The sequence below is a fragment of the Glossina fuscipes genome, unplaced genomic scaffold (assembly GCF_014805625.2).
Source record: "Glossina fuscipes isolate IAEA_lab_2018 unplaced genomic scaffold, Yale_Gfus_2 27, whole genome shotgun sequence".
NCBI classification, from domain to species: Eukaryota; Metazoa; Arthropoda; class Insecta; order Diptera; family Glossinidae; genus Glossina; species Glossina fuscipes.
The window spans coordinates 3,074,864-3,094,079 of record NW_023998422.1 but is presented as its reverse complement, the minus strand read 5'-3'; the positions used below and the strand labels follow the sequence as shown (position 1 = coordinate 3,094,079).

The 19,216-nt window shown below is 35.5% G+C and overlaps 1 protein-coding gene across 1 annotated transcript; it reads right to left on the bottom strand.

Moving 5' to 3' along the window:
• Nucleotides 1-15,925: 15,925 nt before the first annotated feature.
• Nucleotides 15,926-17,742, bottom strand: LOC119635771 (2-amino-3-ketobutyrate coenzyme A ligase, mitochondrial). The gene is made up of 5 exons (XM_038030774.1): nucleotides 17,560-17,742; nucleotides 17,220-17,452; nucleotides 16,834-17,143; nucleotides 16,216-16,767; nucleotides 15,926-16,144 (listed from the first exon to the last, which is right to left on the bottom strand). The coding sequence occupies exons 1-5, from the start codon at nucleotides 17,591-17,593 to the stop codon at nucleotides 15,987-15,989; spliced, it is 1,287 nt and encodes a 428-aa protein (XP_037886702.1). The 5' UTR covers nucleotides 17,594-17,742; the 3' UTR covers nucleotides 15,926-15,986.
• Between the last annotated feature and the right edge of the window lie 1,474 nt (nucleotides 17,743-19,216).

The following is a 19,216-nucleotide window of genomic DNA, read 5'->3' as shown; positions in this document are numbered from 1 at the left end:
GCTGTTGATTGTTTGCAAAGATTTCATTTGGCTTCTGGTTAAAATCAAGCGTACGCATAACGAAACGTCGTATCATAAGGAAGGCAGTAAGCAGAACAAACATAAAAACAAATCAATGTTTGCTGATAATGATGTCTAACAAATGAAAGCGCGTGCTATAGCTTAGGGCTGTTTCGTAACTTCTAAATGCTTCTTCTCCTTATGCCTTAATCTGGTAACATTTCATTTAGAAAACGAATTTAAACTTTAAAGAATATATAAAAGTTAAAAGAAATATAAAAAGATTAATTTTGAAAAAACAAAAAAAAAAAAAAAAAGATTTCCTTTCGTTTCTTTCGTTTTCTGAAAGAAACAAAACAATGCAAGGAAAACAAACAATTCTTCAAAGCCGAAAAGTAATTTCTCAAAAAAAGGAGTATTCACGTAAGCGGAATGGGGCTAAATGTTTTAAAGCCGCAGCGAACTTTGCTCATCTGCTACTCGATATATCGCAATCAATTGTGCAATCCGAATTTCATATTAGAAATCTTAGTTAAATCCTCCAATAGTATAATGATATAAAAATAGAAAACTTATATAGCTTTTCCTCTTTGAAAGTCATTTCAAGTCTACTTAAAACATTTGTCCTTGGCTTTAAAGTAATTTAAAAACTTAGTAATCACTTAACAAATCATCATCATTTCAGTTCATATTGCAAGCAAAATAACTGGTTTCGTCCCTCATCATCGGAGAATGGAAGCGCAAAAGATTCTATCCGGCGTTTAAAATAAAAAATATATAATGCAGGGCCCCAATGAAGTGTAGATGAGAGAGAGCCTAATAGTAGATGAAATGGATTCGCTTACTGGTTTTATATATCTCTAGATAAAAATTGATAAATTCTTATTTTTCCTTTTTAGAAATAAAGAAAGACACGAGTATTGAATTAAAAATCCTTTCTGTAACCACGTCTAAGTTCCAGTCATTAAAACGAAGGTATATGTTAGGTATAAATCTTCGAATAATTGGCAAATTGGAGAAAACCAACTGTCAATTGAGTTACTCTTGTTTAAAAGAGGTGCACTAAGGCAGGGCTGTTAAAAGCTTGGTACTTTTGAATGCTTTCTAGAGAAAGTTATTAAAAATGACCTCCAATGCTGGCTGCATTTTATCAGGCAGTAATTACCGGCAATTGTAACCGTTGTGTTTTTTCTTCTATGCATTTAAAGAGCACTGCGATTAGTTTAAATTTCACGTATTAGATTCAAGCTTTTGTATTAAACTCATCAAATTCATGCTAACAAAATTCCTTTTTGTGCCCAGAAAAATTTACGATTTTCTTGATCACTGTATTGGCCTGTGAGTGGAATACCCAGACTTAGTTCATTACAGTAGTTATGGTCGCGGGATTGTTGCTTTCTCACGATGAACAATAGGAAAAAGATTATAGTAAGCTTTCGCTGCCGCATTTGACTGCAAAGTGAAGGCAATATCCTTGCACTCGATATATCAATAATTTATCTATTTGCTTATTTATTATATTCCACATCGCTTGTAATACAAGGCTACATTAAGTTTGTGCGGATGTATGCAGCACCCCGAAGGACTTAAGATAGGCCCATCATTTACTATGCAAATAGATCTAATCTTTTCTTTTCTGTCCGTCCGTTCTTCCTTCCCATTTTCTTGTGTTCAACCCACCAATCATTGTTTTTGAGAAATTCTATACATACGCTCAAGGACAAACCCTATTCAAAATAGCTTCGATTGCACCAGTTTTTCCACTACATCCCGAGCACAATAGGTAAGAATCGTGACTACGAAGTCAGTATTCGCAAGTTCAAATGTCAGTGTGATAGAGTTTGCTTTGGTCATAGCTGTAGTGAGTATGAAGAGCTCCCTCTTTCTTTCCCTCTGCCCGCTTCTTCTGTATACATATAATGTGTTATGTTGAGTAACGGTATTAATCGAGACGGTGTAGGATATTTAATGGTAGGGTAGTGTTTTGTACTTGTTTTTTTTTTCTCTCTATAGCATCAATCACTCAGTGTACGTCTCTTACAGAGGAGGTAAGAGACAGATGCCTATTTCCTAGTGTTGCAAACTTCTGACAAAATCCTATATATCCTTTGTGAGAACGTGCACCCCTTGTTATAAGTAGCTACCCTCTCGTTAAAAGGTTGAAAAAGCTAATTATAATGCATTTGCCAAATGAGTGATATACACATAAGTGGGAAAAATATAGAAATTTAAGGCCATGTCCCGCAAAAAAAAGTCGTTCAAGTTTCGCCGAGAGCTTAAGCATTTTTGAGCAGCTCGTAACTTCCTTTATAAAATGAATAAAACAATACACATAATAGCCGGAACCGGATAATGTGTCGGTGCGTGAGTACGTAAATATAAAATGGTTAAATGGATGGTTGTGAAAGAAAGAAAAAAGCCATTTACCTAACAGTAAATCAAGCTTTTTCCGTATCCACTACCAATGGCACTGGCTTTTTCTCTTTTTATACAAAAAATGAAAACGCGTTTCCGGTTTCAAGCTGACGCTGTACGCCGCTGGCATTATGGTTTTTGTTTAAATCACCAGAAAAAAAAAAGAAGAAAAAATAACGAACCCGCTTATCGCGAATGTAACAATGAGTAAATGAATTTAATTTCAAATGAAATTGCGAAAAATGTGGTCTCATAAAAGTTTCATTGAAATTTTTATTATTCATAATGATGTATATTTCACTGCTTGCTAAGCATAACGGGGACACATTTATGCTCATGGTGTACTTTAAAAGTGCACACAATACATGTCCATATAAGCGAAAACTTTGAATTAGGACTCCGTGATAAATTACTTTAATATTGTCGGTGATGACGCAATACAAAGCGTGCTGGAAAAAACCAAAAACCCTTGGATTACTTAGGTAAGAAATGAAATAACATTTGCAAGCCCTTAAAATCATGTTACTTTGAACGTCATTAGTTACATATAACATAAATTGGGATTTGATGATAAATTACTTTACAAAATATGTATAGCATGGAATCAAAACGCTTCCAAGGTCATTAGTTATGAGCTAGAATACGGACAAGCACTGCACGCTTATAACATAAAGCAAAGAATTCTTAATGAATTTTTTCAAACTTAAGATCATAATACTAAATGACAACAGCGGCTAAGAAATTTTCCTAAACAGGGGCTAATAAAATCTGCGGGACTTTTGGTACTGGTGTTGTCAATAACAGAGCAAAATCATGAGTGGCCAACCAGGTAAGAATCAGGAGAAACAACTTAGTATTTCGCAGGATCCCAATCTCAAATCAGGTAGAGTTTACTTAGCTACAGTGATTGCTTACCCGGTAAGTGTCCCAATGGGCACACATCGACCACTACCACCCAACCTCTTTCTTTTCTTGTCTCTGGCTACCACTATTAGGTGACATCCGCTGAGTAATTGGTCATACTATCGATACATAAAATATTAAAAGCTCGCTCTTTACCCTAACTCAGTTTGAATTGCTTTTTATTTTTCTGATTAGTAAGTATATCTCTACTCGGTATGCTGCCGAGTTCTGAATGACAAATGTATGTGTAATGTGATTCTTAATGAAAACATCAACAAGTAGCGCTTACGCATCTTACATCTAATTGATGTTTATTTTTACTATATGGAGTTCCCGTGCTACGACTGCTAAGTTGTACGAAAATGTTGCACAGAGTGTCTAGAATAGTGTATGGTATATGGTGCATCCTCTGCGTCTGCTGCTTGTTTCGTTATAGGCATCTTCGGTGTGCCTGCTTCATCATTGCAGTCGTTCTCTTCTACATAAGCATTGTCGTCGAAATCGGGATCACTTAATTGCTAATCCGGGGTACGTTCTACATGCTCTTCTTTACCCTTCAGTTGTAGATTTTCTGTTATCCTACATTCACGGATTCACTGAATATGAATTGACAAATAATTACATAATCGTTTACGACTTCTTTCAACACTTAACCTAGATGAGTTCGCTTAACCCTGATTCGAAGAGACCCCGTCCTGGCAGAAAATTAGCTTGATTCTTTTTTGGGTTGGCTGTGTTTAGCTTTTTTGGAACGAAAAACTGCATCTTGCCTCCCTCAAGCATACTTCCGTCCATGCTAATTGCGTTCTCTTGCAGTGCATAAATCCCTTCTCGGCATTAGTACTTTCGATCCAAGTTAATTGAATACAACTTTATTCTTCGGTTTGCAATACGTACAGCATATACCGCTGGAATCGTTTTGGACCCTATATTGCCTATATTATCACGACTTATTAAGCTTGCACTGTTGTATGCAACACCCAGAAGAACTTGAGCAGGGCCCATCTTTTATTATATCGATCGATTCAGACTTGCTTCATGACCCGATCTAAGCTTATCTATTCGTCCGCTGTCCGTTCGTTTGTCTGTCTGTCCGTATAGCTTTCGTGTGTTCAAACTACCGGCCGCAAGTTTTGAAATGTTGTAATGAAATTTGATGCAGCGGCGTATTTTGTCGCAAGAGCAAACGATATCGTAAAAGCTTCCGATCCAACGACCTCTTCGATCACTTCCCACATAACGCGTTATTTTGAAAAGTCGTTATATGAATAACTGTGGAGTATGGTATTTAAGGCTAGGTTGTGGTTCCATACAGTATTTTTATTTGTCTAACTTTATCGTTGTTTTTTGGTCAAATATTTAAAAAGTACGATCACATGAAATTTGTATCCAGATTTCTTCTCCAATTACCTATCGTTGAGTGTTACAATGTCGGCTTAAACTGAAACTGTGACCTTTCTGTCTTTGTTCAGTATTTCATTTTAAACTTCTTAAGACTCCATTAGTTACATTTGCCGGCTGTCGTCGACATCAGTCAGTATATGCTTTTATGATGTTTTCACTCAGGCTTTCAACACATCCATGTGTGTATAATAATATACGCTTTTTGTGGAAAAAGGAAAAGGAATGAGTGGGGTACGTTGGTGTGCGAAGTTTAACACTTTTGCACAATTGTGAGAAATGATTCTTGAAAAATGTGCATATTTTTAAATTTGAAAGTAAAGAGTTAGTAATTTTCTGGATGAAGTAAATTTAAATTTAACTAAATGTAACTAAAAAGGTAACAGTCGACTGTAACGCATTTGTAGTCTTAGCTCAAGGCTTTCTTCGGCTGGTTTTGGTATGTGAAAACGAGAAGTTTTATTAAAGAATTTTAATCTTGCTGTTGACAGGTTTCATATTCTGGTGATGTTCGCTTTTAAATGTCTTGTGCTTCTTGTTTTTGTTTCATTCCTTTGACATTTTTTAATATCTTCAGTTCTCATTTTCTTCGCCAAATAAATCAGAAAAGGTGCTAGCACAGCAGCGTTTACAGATTTTCAGGGGAGAGCGTGGCTCTCGTATTGGATGCCGTTATTACGTCTCCTTCTCACTGTAATTTTTTCAAACTTCATGCCAATGTTTATGTTTTTCCTCGAAATGGTTTGATATTTTGAGCTTTGTATGAGTCGCTGAAAACTCATTCTTTATAGAGAGCTGTACTTTTCCTCTATTCCTCTATTTTTTCGGAAGACGTTCCCTCTGAATTGTGATGAGTGGCAAATTATGGAAAAATTACGATAAACAGAAAATTATGCTGCATGTTAAGCAAATCGTTGATATCGACGGCGATGTTGGTTATGTATATGGTCGAGCTCGTGCTCTCTGTTTAATGCGATTAATTGGGTAAAGCGTGGTATGGCCAGCATGTACCAAAATGAGAAACGCTGCCCCGAACATCTGATGCAGCTAATAAACAGTCGATTACCAGCAGGACGGCCTCAATTTTCCAAAATAGGTGGTGCAGCTGGTTTTTATTACGACATGTTGTAATGTCCCTGCGGTAAACGTTAACAGAATTGAAGCCCGATGGCCTAGTCCGCTATATTTAGTATGCATTCCTTCGCCTGCTTACCGCTTGCTTTGTGCTCCTCCAAGCAGAAGTTTCCATTTTTATGAACGTATGTTAAAAAAGAGCACTTTACTGTATAACCTCAAAAGCCGAATTGTCGAGAATGCGAAGATAGGGGCAGCATAAAGAACTTCTACTAGAGGTCTTTCAAGCACGTTTCTAATTTTCTTATTCCTATTGTCGTGTTAATCATAGTACGCTACCACAAAAAGTTGTCATATTGTGCAAGATTTTCCATTTTTTGAAAACACAACCGAGCAAGCTTCGTAGGGCTTCTAGCAACTTATTTTATACAGTTTGGAAGCAGATGTTAGGAAGTAAGTAATTTAAGAAAAATTTATTAAAGTGGCTTCAGGCAAAAAGTGCGGAGCCCGACAGCACTAGCGTTATTATATTGCAATGTAATAATGAACAATAAATGGTGTTTGTCAAGTATTGCGAATATTTTCTACATAATATGTGGCTTAAAGGTTGGAAAATTTTTAAAGCTTTTCAGTAAGCAAGCTTGACAAGCAAATAGATTGAAAAACATAAATCAACTGAGAGAGTGACAGGCGGGCACTCGTTTTTTCATACATAGATATTGGGTAGTAAGGTATCAATAAATTCTTGTATACGTGATTGCTTTTTGCTGTAATCCTTTACTTTACTTTGACGGTCTAAATGGTAATAAAAATTTCTCTTCTCTAGTATTATTAATAATAAGCGTTTTCGTAAATGTTTCTAAATAATTTATTGTGTATTTTCTATAGCATGCCTTTAGGCGCCTCATAATATAACTTGATAATCGCGTTGAATGTAATCATCATTAGCAACAACTTCTTACGGATTGTTATGAAAAATTCAATATTATTTCCTCTGTGCGCTGGCATGTAATCGAGCTGAATACTCGTCTCCCGAATAAATATTACATTTCGTTTCGAGAATTTCCGTCACGTACTTACACATCTGTCAGTTGCTTTAAGTTAAAAACCTTTTATGAATTTTTGGGTATAAACAAATTCCCTAACGTGAGCAAAAGCAAAAATTGTATCATCATATCTCGTGCATAAGCGAGTACTCATCATGATTCCATTCGATATGCAAACAATTTAGTTGTGGTTCAGACGAAAAAAAAATGGTACGTATTCATGTATGTTTATGCAAATGTGACTTTGTATGCGCGTCTTTATATATGTATCTGTTTCGTATTTCCTTTAATTGTGTTTTGGGAAATTTTATCTTATTTGAAGTAGTTTTCCCTAAAGTGGGAGTCAAATGATTGATGCTTTGCCAGACACAAAGCAGAGGAACTGAGGTAATGACCTTTAATTTTCGCTATTAAAGTTCATGTCTTTTTCTTTTTTTTTTTTTAGGTAAAAACTTTACTTGCGAAATTTAAATGATTGTTAGAGTTTAAAGAAGATTCATTTTATTTCCAAAGAACTAGTTACTGAAAGGTAAAAATTGTTTCACAGAATCACTAACCTTAGGTTTATAAATTTTTTAGGCAGTTTGTTGTTTTATTGTTGAAATGAATAAATAAAAATTGATATTTTGCTTCTTTTTTATTACTTGCTGTACAAGAGTACATTAAATTTGTGAGAATGTATGCAATGGCCAGTAGGACTTGGGATCTTTTATTGTAAAGAATCACTTTCCGAATCGATGCATGTTTGTCTGTCCGTCCGTCCTGCAAATCGCAGCTTTTGCGATATTTTGATGATGCACACACACATTACGCCGCTACATGAATTAGAGTGGGGTGGTGTAGTGTGAGGCCCTCTATAGTATTCTTGCTTGTTCTTTTTTTTAAATTTTTATTAAAAATGGATTTGAATTCAAGCTTTTCAACCTTTAAGTTCCTTTTATCCTCGGCAAGCTAACGAAATATTTCTGTGCATGCTCACCTCTTCTCGTTAACACTCTACGTCATCCATGGGTGCAGGGTATGTGAAACTGACTTATATACAAGATTAAGTGACATATAAGTTGGAGATCAACAAGAATAATATTATTATCAAAAAGGGGAAAAACGTAGTTGTGTGAATATGTACAACGCCGCGAACGATTTGAGTGAAATATAAACCGCCCTATTATTTATCTCATTCGAAATCATTTGCTATCTATTTCTGCATCTCTATTTCTTCGTTATTGCTCCATGTACCATGTTGTTCGATCTGAGGACTGTAGTTTTCGATATATTCTCTCAAAGGCTAAAGGCTGTCAAAAATGAATGGAATTGGACTATTCTTACGATCATTCGTAGCTAACGGCTTGCAAAAGTGAACCCTTTGTACATTAATTGAAAGTCGAAAATTTGGATACGATCTTCTCATATCGTACCTCGTAGCTCTTACAATATATAAGCCTTTATAATGCAATCAGAGGTGATTTTAATATTTTCATTGAAAAATTGATTCGAAATAATGATTTGATATATAAATCGATTGTGTTACACTTGGACAACATTCATCCATATTCTCTGTCAAGTGAAGCTTTTCGCGCAAAGTATAGCAACATTGTTTAATTTATGGTATTTTGTCATGGAAATAGTTGAAGAATCATACGCTTTTTCAAGAAACATACTAACGGTACTAAATTTAGATCAACCTGGCTAACGCTTTGGACTCCTTTGCTGATAAGACTTTTTGGAAATGCTATTTTAACTCGACCAAGAATTGCTTTACATTGTGGCAAACGAAATGATGTAAAGTATTAAAGGAACGACATGTTCCCACTTCGCTCTTAATCTGTTAACAGATGCACTAATACTGACATGAGCAGGTTTTGTTTTCATCATCATTTTTTTAGTCATCATTGCATCTCTTTTAATTCAAATCTTGTTTATTTTAAATATCTTGTGGCGAAAGTTCTTGCATCAGGTCTAGCTGTGAACACCTGTGAATAAAAGTATTGAAGTCTTTGCCCTTGTACTGAGGCTTGCATTGGCTGTCGTCGCAGGGATCTTTGCTATACTCTACGGGTATTCTGTGATGAAAACAGAGAAAGAATTTCTTAACTAATTTAAGTTGAGCGAGTACGAATATCTTCTCTCTTACGCCGTCAGCACTCTAACTGCGATATGCTTTTTTGCTTCCAGCTAAAACATGTATTTCGACTCCGGTTTTTTTTCTGGAAAAGTTTTCAAGTTTCAAAATTAGCTAAAAATTCGAAAAAGCTAAAGCTGGTGATGAAAAATACTCGAAAGAAGAATCCATGGATGATTTATTATTCTGGTGCAAAAATCAAGAGTTGTTTGCAGGTAAATTATCGTGAATAACTTCACTCCAATCATATTTTTTTACTAACACTTGTGCGCGACTGGAAGCAATTCATAATGGATCACATATGGTCACATATGGGAAAAAAAACTTATTATGCATTTTCATTTACGGTAGGTAGTGTTTCGACCTATAAATAAGTTTTTCCGTTCACGTTCTCATTGCAACTGGTGTAAGTGGGAGCCAAAAACAATGTTTTCCGCGCCTCGTTAAACTTTTCCACTATTGCTGATGGGATTACTGATAAAATTCATAATCCGCTTGGGAGAATAGCAAACAATTCGTTAGCAACATCAATATTTTATTTAAATTAACGACACACCTTTCGTTTTAGCAGACAAATAAGCAGAAAGGCAATCATTTCAAATGCTTTCAAAATTAGATGTTAAGTGATTGACGGGGTGTTTTACTATTGTTATATGTATTTTTGTGTTTTATTATTACTATTTATAAAATTTAAATTAAGACAAGTGAGCCACGACCCATCATTAAATGCCCTACGCCACTCTACATATATTCATATAATGATAATCTACAGCAACGTCCACGGCCAAGGACAGCATGGCTAAATGGCTACTTTGCGGAGCAACTAAGGAAGCAAAGATGTTATCAGGAAGACATGAACTGAAGCGAACACTTTACGTTTATTTGCTGAGTGAAAGATGATTCACTTTATCAAGAGTTATAAATTGTTTATGTAAAATCTATGTTTCAAAGTAAAAGTATCTTTTTAAAAAGGTCTTTTTTAAAAGCTGTTGGGAATGGATTGAACTATAATATTGATGCAACGATTATAACAAAGCGAAAGCAAGTAAAAGCCCTATAGTGCCCACCACGACCGACTATTAAAGGCACTGCACCACTTTATTCAGATATTCAGGTTACGGTTTTACAAACGACGCATTATATGGATCGTGGTCGAGAGACCATTTCTCTTTGGGCTTTGGGACACGTCGGCATATCAAATTTTATCAGCACATCCAAGCTTACGACCTGCAGGGTACTCTGAACACGGGTGGGGTTCTAGATGGACAGACGGACGAAGAGAAGCTTAAATGGATTGAGAAAGTGATTCTGAATCAATCAATGTATATAATATTCTGGGCATTGCTTACGTCCGTGCAAACTTAATATACCCTAATATACCCTTGCACGGCGAGTAGTCTAAGGTATAAAAGCGAAAGAGAATAAAGCACATTTTGTTGCATGGAAAAAATTTTAAAGTTGCAAGGAAAAGTTTAGCCATGGACCTATTGATATTTAAGGACAGAGTTCGAAGACGATGATATTAAATGCTACGCATACTTGTGCCGCCATCTATTTATGGCTACTTTGGCTGTCGCGAACATTACGATAAAAAGAAAAAAGATTGAAGCAGTACTACCAGGGTGGCTTTGTTGGATAAATTTAGTAAATGAGTTAGATGGAATGTTGATGGAATGTCAATACAGATTGGATGGCGTGTGTCGAAGTGTCTTACTTTCGACTTGAAATTGATGAAGTTATGACAGCTCATAAGGTTTTAAAATAGACCTAATTTTAGTTTAGATAAGCCGTTGCCTTAAGAAATCAGATTGAGGTAATTGCGATTGTGGGAATATACCGAGAAAAGGCACAGACACCTATGTGGGTTGCTGCGTAAAAAGTCCACAGAGTAGTTTTAGTGAAAGGCAATGCGTTAGTAAGACTTTGACAAGAGATCGCTTGCATTAAGAATCTGCATAAAATGGCCTTCACTTAGGTTGATTGCGAACCGTGCATGTCGGGCCATTCGCATACTTAAATACATAGATTGCTTTAACGGCATCCACCTTTTCGACATATAAAGAGCAATTTTAATTGTAAGCATTCGCGTCATTAGCATAAAATTTTGTTTAGTCAACTGTCGCAATTACGCCTTTTTTTAAATCAATTTTAAAGAATTTAATGACTTTTACTTCGACCTGCTGGCAACCTAGAAAAAAAAGCAATCTTCGGTATTTTCCAGAAAGTATTTAACGAAAAAAGAACTCCACTCGAAGGCCATGCGCTTCTTTGTCAAAAGGAGGGCATATCTATGCGCACATACCTGTACCTGTCTGAAGCGGCCGTAAAATTTTATAAATATGTGTTTTTGCAAAAACAGCAATAAAATGTACATAAAGGTTTAACGCTTAAAAGCCCGTAGTACGAAAAGAGCGAAAAAAGAAAAATTTCTTTTTCAATATCTCTTTATCGACATCGCATATGTATGCATGGCAGTCGTGGAAAGTGGTAAACTGTGAGACATGTTATTTACGTTAAAGATCTACAACAAATTGATCGATGTTTACATTGACAGATGCATTTGCATATAGCTATATTTTGGTTTCTTCATGCAATGCAAACGCGCATGCGCCAAATCCCGTCTTTATCACAAGGTGAACATGTAACATGATAGACAGATATACATATTTATGTCTATGTGTGGATTATTTATAAGAAATAGCAACAGTACAAATGCACAGACTGTATACACACACACACATATATATATATATATATATATATATATACCTTTTCACTCAATTTTATTGATATTATTACAAACATCCCAGGGGTATAATAGGTTCGTCAAGCGTTTCCAGCACATTATGCATATATATGTATATATATATACAGATATTCCTCATGTTTATGTATGCACGTATATTCTTGATGTTTATATATAGATGTGTATTCTTGATATACTTGATATTTATAAAGTTTGGCATTGATTTAGTTTTGTTTGTCCGTCTGTCCTTCGCTTGAACGGACGACTAGGCCTTCAAATTTTTATTCGGAAGAGCAAATTTTGTTTTGAAATTTTTTCGTATTCCCGACGAGAAGTTAAGCTCAAAATTTCAACAAATCTGTCGATGGACTCGCCCACAACTAACCAAGAAGACAACCCAAAATTGAAACTTCTAAAATGGTGGACTCTAGATCTTTAAGTAACGTTTTAAAAAGTTTTCTTCAAATAAAAATTCGGATTGGATAAATTGGACGAAAGCTCCTCAAACTTTTTCCGAATAAGCTGGCATGGCTTATGATCTATATAGACAGTGCTCCCAAGTTGCATAAAATTGTCATTCAAAGTAAGTACGACATATTAAGTATACAATACGGTGTGCAATGTTTATAATTCTGCGCTTTAGCTTTCAATCAAATATCATTGATAAGTTAATGTTAGTTATTTGAAAGGTCGACTTGACTGCAGTATAACTTGGTTTTTGTGGAATAAAAATTTGCATTATAAAGCATTTGATATAAATGTTAAGGAAAACAAAGAAAAAAATGCGAACAACATTGAAAGAGACGTTGCAAACTTTGGAAGGCGTTCGGTAAATCTTAGATACCACTTACGTATGCAACAAAAAAAAAGTTCACATCTTTCACTATTTCAGTAACTGCAAAAGCATTAGTGGGTTTATTGGAGCCATTTACTTTCCCAACGCCTTGGTGATGGTTCTTGTTAACTATTGGTAGACTGTTTATGACATTTGTAAAACGGGGACCACTGTTTGATAGCAAGGATAAGAGCAAGCTTGTGGTATTAAAAATCGTGAATGCAAGCGAGAATTAAAAATTTTTTGGATCTCTTTCTTATCCCTCCGGATTGCGAACCTCTGGACCGACTTTCTTGATTTTCGAACTTTACCTAGCAAAGCTAATAAGTTAAAAATATAAAACCAAAGGTGGTCGCTCACCCGAACGAAATTCTGATGGCGTAAGATTAGTTTCAAGGAAAGGACAGATAGACAAACCAAACTGAGTCGGTTATGCGTACATATCGAAAATGTATTTTCTTTATGCGATGCAAACATTTAATAACAATGAGATGTAGTTATAAACTTGATGTGTGAATTTCGGCGAACTTCCGAGCGTCCTATGCTACACCTTTAGCATATTTTCAATGAAGGATCATGGCTGCCCTCTACTCAATTCCCTTTCTCTCCCCCTTGTTGTACCTATACCTTTCCGCGGCTATCACTACACGTACAGCGAACATCTTCTGATCGACGGACGAGGGTTGGTGGGGTTTATTTTTTCTTCCATAGAGAAATTTGAATATGTGATCTTGCTTGATTTTTAAGGTAACTTGTACTTTTGAATTTCGATGTGAAGAGATCTCGAAATTTTCGAAACGAGTACAAATAGATAATGCTAGTCTTAAATATTTCCGTGAGTAATCAATCCATCACTATCCATGTCAATAGTCAATGATTGTCTTATGTGTTTTTCGAATAACTTCGCTAATGATAAAAATGATTTAAGCATATTTTCTCTTCAACTTTCTTCCAATTGAATTTTACGATTGTTTTGTATAAGTTTTTAGTTTTAGTTTTTATTTTTATTTTTCTTTTACTTTTATGTTTATTCGCTTTCCTTAAAATTTATATCAATCGCTTTGCAATGCAAATTTTTTTCGTGTGCACTGCCAAGCAAAGCAAAATAATTTCAATAGAATTGAGTGAAAAAATTTTTAAAAGCAATGCATTTGTTTGTTTGTATTTCTGTTACGTGTTCATCTTGCATCTTGGCGCATCTTCTGATGTATTCCATTAACCGGTCGCAATATATTTGTATTTGTATGTAAATTTGCTTGTGAGACCCAATATCGATCAATCCGCTGCAGACTTTCAATATAAATAACTGAATTGAAATTTATAGCCTTTACGGGTTCCGCGGTAGTAAAACACTGTCTTTAGCAAATAAGCAAATTTTCATTTTAAATACAAAAACGCTTTGAACTGAAATCTTTTTTGTTCGGTTGCCTTAGAGAGCGAGAGAGGGAGAGAGAGATAGGGAGATATGCAAGTGTCATTAATATCTGAAATAAGTTTCATGTCATTCGGTTTGCTTCGACTCTCACGCATTTAAAAATGGGAAGCCGCTATAACAGTCTAAAGCAAGGCCTTTTTATGGAACGGAAACAAAAGTCATACGATAGTGATATTCGGTAAGCCGTAGTGAAGCATATACAGGCAAAGTTCCGTGAATACGGAATGGTAATTGGATATCTATTAGAATCCTTTTATTATTATGCACGTACTTATCAGATCCGCGAATAAAGAAATTTATAGACGCGAATATAGAATTTTTAAAATTTTTTTTTAATCTGCGAATAGTGGAAACGCGAATGAACGAAACACGAATATGGAGCTTTTACTGTATTTGTAGAATTGTAGAAAAATTAATTTTGAACAACTTTAAACAAATGGCAACACCTGAGCCATTCACACGGGGCATGCTTAGTTCAAAGAGCGCACAAATTTCAATCTAAAAAACAAATAAATTCAAAAATATTGTTTACTTAAAAAGCACGAAATTTCATACGCGAAAGATTTGTAGTATTGCGTTAAGTAAACATTTGAAAACTAGTAAGAAAATGATATTCGATCGTGAGCGAATCTTTTGCACCCATCAAAACAGACTGGCAGAGAAGAAAAGAACTACATTTTTATACTCTATAATATGGGATAGGCGCGGCTGGTTTTTCTCCTTTTTCAGAATGCAAGTGGAAATTTTTATGGTGTATGTGTAGTGGTTTATGAGTAACAAGCAAAAAACAGGGAAAGCAAAGGGGTTCAAATTTGTTTGCTTCATAGGCGTGTCCTTTCACCGGTACAGGTCAGATAGCGAGTTTTTGGGCGATAGTTGCATTTTTGTGAACGTTTACCACAGATGCTAAGCGATTGGCCAGACATGTAGATGAACACACTGACATGCAACCAATGCGTTGCTTCCTTTTTTGGATTTATACAAAATCCACTTTTTTTACTGACATGTTTTTTACTTTAAATATCACAAGTAAATGATGAATGGTAAAAAAAGACTTCTTTTAATTTGCTTTTTATTATGCAGGAATTAAAAAAAACAAAAAAAAATCCGAATGACTCACTAGTCAGATATTTTCTTATTTAAAAGCAAAATTACCTGCCTATTTATAATACGACAGAACTTTCTCTCCAACCTAATATACCATGTACCGGTATTGATACAGGGTATATTAAGTTTGTGCGGACGAGAGTAACACACAGAAGGGCGTAACATAGATCATTCTTTTATTATACCGATCGATTTAGAAGGTAATTCTAAGCTTGTCTGTCTGTCTGTCTATCCGTTTCATATGTGTTCAAGCTATAGGACATTTTTGAGATATTTTGATAAAATTTAATACACTGACACACTTTGATTCAAGGGCGAACGCTATTGAAAATGGTTTCGATCGGTGTACTTTCTCGACCCCTCCCTACGCAATGCCACATTTTGAAAAGTCGTTGTACAGAAAAAAATTGGAATTATCAAAATTTCTCGACAAAAGTGGCTAAGTAATAGTGTTTCGGCATTCTAAATTGGTGTGAAAGCGTTGATCGGCTGGGGCAATTTTGTAAACTCCCTCTCATATAACCTATCCCCCCAAAACTGAATCTTCATATAGCAAAAAGGGTTCATTTTTAATGTTGCATGGTAAAAATTAGATAATAATAGTAAATTGGCATAGAAATCAGCCTTAGCGAATTTGGATCATTTATATTACTTTTTTTGATATCGTCGCATAAAAGCACTTCTCCAGTATGCGGGCTTCCATGAAAAGCATGTTTTTGCACCAAAATAACTTTTGGTGTATTATACAACATTGTTTATATAATACACTATATGAGGCGAAGCGGTGTTGGATATCTAATAGCCGACCTTGTCTGAATATAATGTTCTCACTTGTTTTTTTTAACTTATGTTTTATTTAGGAAAATAAATAAATGCAAAGCTGTTTACAATAACCTCAAGCCAGTCTAATGAATGACTTTAAGACTCTTTCCAACATCAACGAAAGCAGCAATTGCATGATCAATGTCCGCTGTGCTGTGAGAGGCTGAAATTTGAACACGTATTCGAGCCTTACCCTTTGGTACGACGGGATAACTGAAGCCAATTACGTATATGCCGCGCTCTAAATGTGACATAAAACAAAGAAATATTTTAATAACGACTCGAAGGGCAGACGAACCGTCGCAAGCTTACTTAGCATTTCGTCAGCAAATGCAGATGCTAAACGTGCATCGCCTAACATAACCGGACAGATGGGATGATTCTCGCCCGATATAGTGAAACCGGCTTTGGTCATGGCCGATCTAAAGCGTTGTGTATTAGTCTGGACTTTTTCGGTGAGCTCATTGGAAGTCAATAGCATATCTATGACTTTGGTGCCTGTAGCAACGACGGCTGGCGGTAGGCTGTTCGAAAATAAATAAGGTCGCGATTTTTGTCTCAGAAACGTAATAAGTTCTTTGGGGCCGGTAGTATAACCGCCAGCAGCTCCTCCTAAAGCTTTGCCCAATGTCGAGTTAATAATATCTACACTTCCCGTTATGTTGTAGTATTCCTCAGTGCCTCGTCCCGTTTTACCAAAGAAGCCTGTAGCGTGGCACTCATCGATAAACGTTAAAGCGTTATACTCTTTCGCCAGAGCAACTATTTCCTTTAAAGGTGCAATATTGCCATCCATTGAAAAGACTCCATCGGTAACAATTAATTTCATTCGAGCTTTCGATGTTTCCAATAAATTTTTTAAGTCTAAATTTAAAATGATTTTTCAATTTCGGCAACAATTTGTAAATGCAATTGAGTTTTCCTCTTTACCATTCATATCGCGATGTTTATAACGATATTTTTGTGCTCTACATAAACGTATTCCGTCAATAATGGAGGCATGGTTAAGTTCATCAGAAAAGACAGCATCTTCACCGCTTAGGATGGCTTCGAACAAGCCGGCATTAGCGTCGAAACATGAAGCGTAGAGGATAGTGTCTTCGCGACCATGAAATTGAGCCAGCTTTTTCTCAAGATTCTTATGAATGTCTTGAGTACCGCAAATGAAGCGCACCGAACTTAGACCGGCACCGTACTTCTCCAAAACATTATGCGAGTAATTAACGACATCCGGATTATTCTTAAAAAAAACCAGCACAAATTAGTTAAATGCAATTAAATGACGTTTTGCACGTCTGCTTGTGACACGAACTTACGGCTAAGCCTAAATAGTTGTTGGCGCAAAAATTCAAAATTTTCTCATTGCTGCCCTCAACTGTAATCTGAGTACTTTGCGATGATGTGATAACGCGTTCCGATTTGAATGTGCCGGCATCTCTTATGCCGTTTAATTGATCGGAGAGTATTTCGCGCAACTGAGCATTAGCTGGTGCCGCTGACGAATACTGACGTCGCCGTAAAGCAAATCTAATGAAATTGTATTCCAAGCCTTTTTCAAATTCAAACAAATCCATTAACATTTAAAGCAATTACGTAAACATTTTTGTAAAAAATTTCCAAATGCTCCGTACCACAACACATTTAATTAATTATTACCTTTGAGTTGCACAAATTTGGAAATGATTGGCATTTTCTTCTCAATTGATAAATACTTATAAATACATATATATATATATATATTTATTTTTTTATACGTAAAGCGTAGACGTGCTCTGTATACTGTTGCACAACACTTGCTCACTTCAGAATTTCCAGCGGTAAACTGATGGTCTACTGCTCTACAGATGCTATAGAAACTCATAATTCTACGGTTGGCCACACATGACACATGAGACATGAGACAGTCGTGTTCGCTCTTAGTAGACTCTCCTCGGAGAACACATTCGGTTGTTTAATTGGAGGAAATTTCCTCTTATTTATTTATTTGTTCTTTGTCTTTCTCCACAAGATTTTTATTATTAATATTTCGTTAACATTAGTGAAGGAAAGCTGCGAAAAATATTTTTATTCGGCCATGACAACCAAATTAAAATAATTTTCGTCAGTTTATTTTTAAAACAGAGTTTCTCTTCCATTCGCTTAGACTCAGAAAATACAATGTCTGTTGTTACGAAATTTGTCTGTCTTAAAAGTTAATTTTTATTGATTATAATATACAAAGAGGACTTAATTCGTTAATCAAATCAAATTTAACACTAAAGCTACCGAGTTGAGTGAATTGACTCCATACTTGTACCCATACCATCTGTGATAGAAAAGTATGTTAAACTTTGGGCAGCATCTTAATGGACTGGAGAGCAGCCCAACTTTTATTTTGTCGATCATTTCTGAATTATTTTTTGATTTGAGTTAAGCATGTCCGTCTTGTTTCCTTCTGTTTAACATACAGTTGACAATTTTGAAGATATTTGAATGAAAGTTGGCGTGTACGACGGATTTGGGGCCAAGGACAAACGCTATTGCCGATACTTTCGATCGGACCACTTTTTCGACCACCTCGCGTATAACGTCTTAGTTTGAAAAGCCTTTACATGAATAACTGCAAAGTGGTGTAAGGTATCTTATAGTGAGCCGTGGCCCATTATAGAGTTTTTACTTGTTTCAAGTTGAAAATAAAAAGTTGCGTTGAACTATTCTTGATATATTTTCATTTGCGGATATGAACAAAAACATTAAAGCCGCCTACTTATACTTTTTTAATATCAAAGTTAAGACGATTTTGCAAAGTCCGCGAGGTTAAGTTCGACAGACAAATTGACACGTCTTCAGTGAATCACAAACAAAAAATCTCGTTAAATATGTTCTTAATTACCCAAAGTATCAGAGTCGATTTAATCACGTACTACATAGGATATGACCCTTTTTGTTTCATCATGTCCACGAAAGAGCCTCAGATGACTGGAAATACTGAAATAGGAGACTTAACACAGTTCTAGTTCTTAGCTGGATATCATAGAGAAACCTCACTTGATAGACGTCAAAGACACATTCAAAGACTTACATAACGTCCTTGTATTGTATTCGCCGACGTAGACAGTCTAGTATTAATTTAAAGAAATCAAAACCAGAATCGGGCACAACTTAAACACAGCAGTAATTGCAATAACATAAGCAGCTTGAAAAAATTTGAGAAAAAAATATAAAATAATAAAACGCTACCGTCAGTATGTAATGCGAAATTGCAAGACAATGAAGAATGTAATCATATGAGCTGACGGAACATTATTTTTTAATTGAAAAGTATTGATGTTTT

Excerpts from the sequence above, each read along its gene's own strand:
- LOC119635771 (XM_038030774.1), bottom strand. The coding sequence starts at position 17,593 with ATGCCAATCATTTCCAAATTTGTGCAACTCAAAG. Across the intron at positions 17,144-17,219 it reads ACAACTATTTAGGCTTAGCC|AATAATCCGGATGTCGTTAA; the intron begins GTAAGTTCGTGT and ends GTTTTTTTTAAG. Across the intron at positions 16,145-16,215 it reads ATTTGCTGACGAAATGCTAA|AGCGCGGCATATACGTAATT; the intron begins GTAAGCTTGCGA and ends TGTCACATTTAG.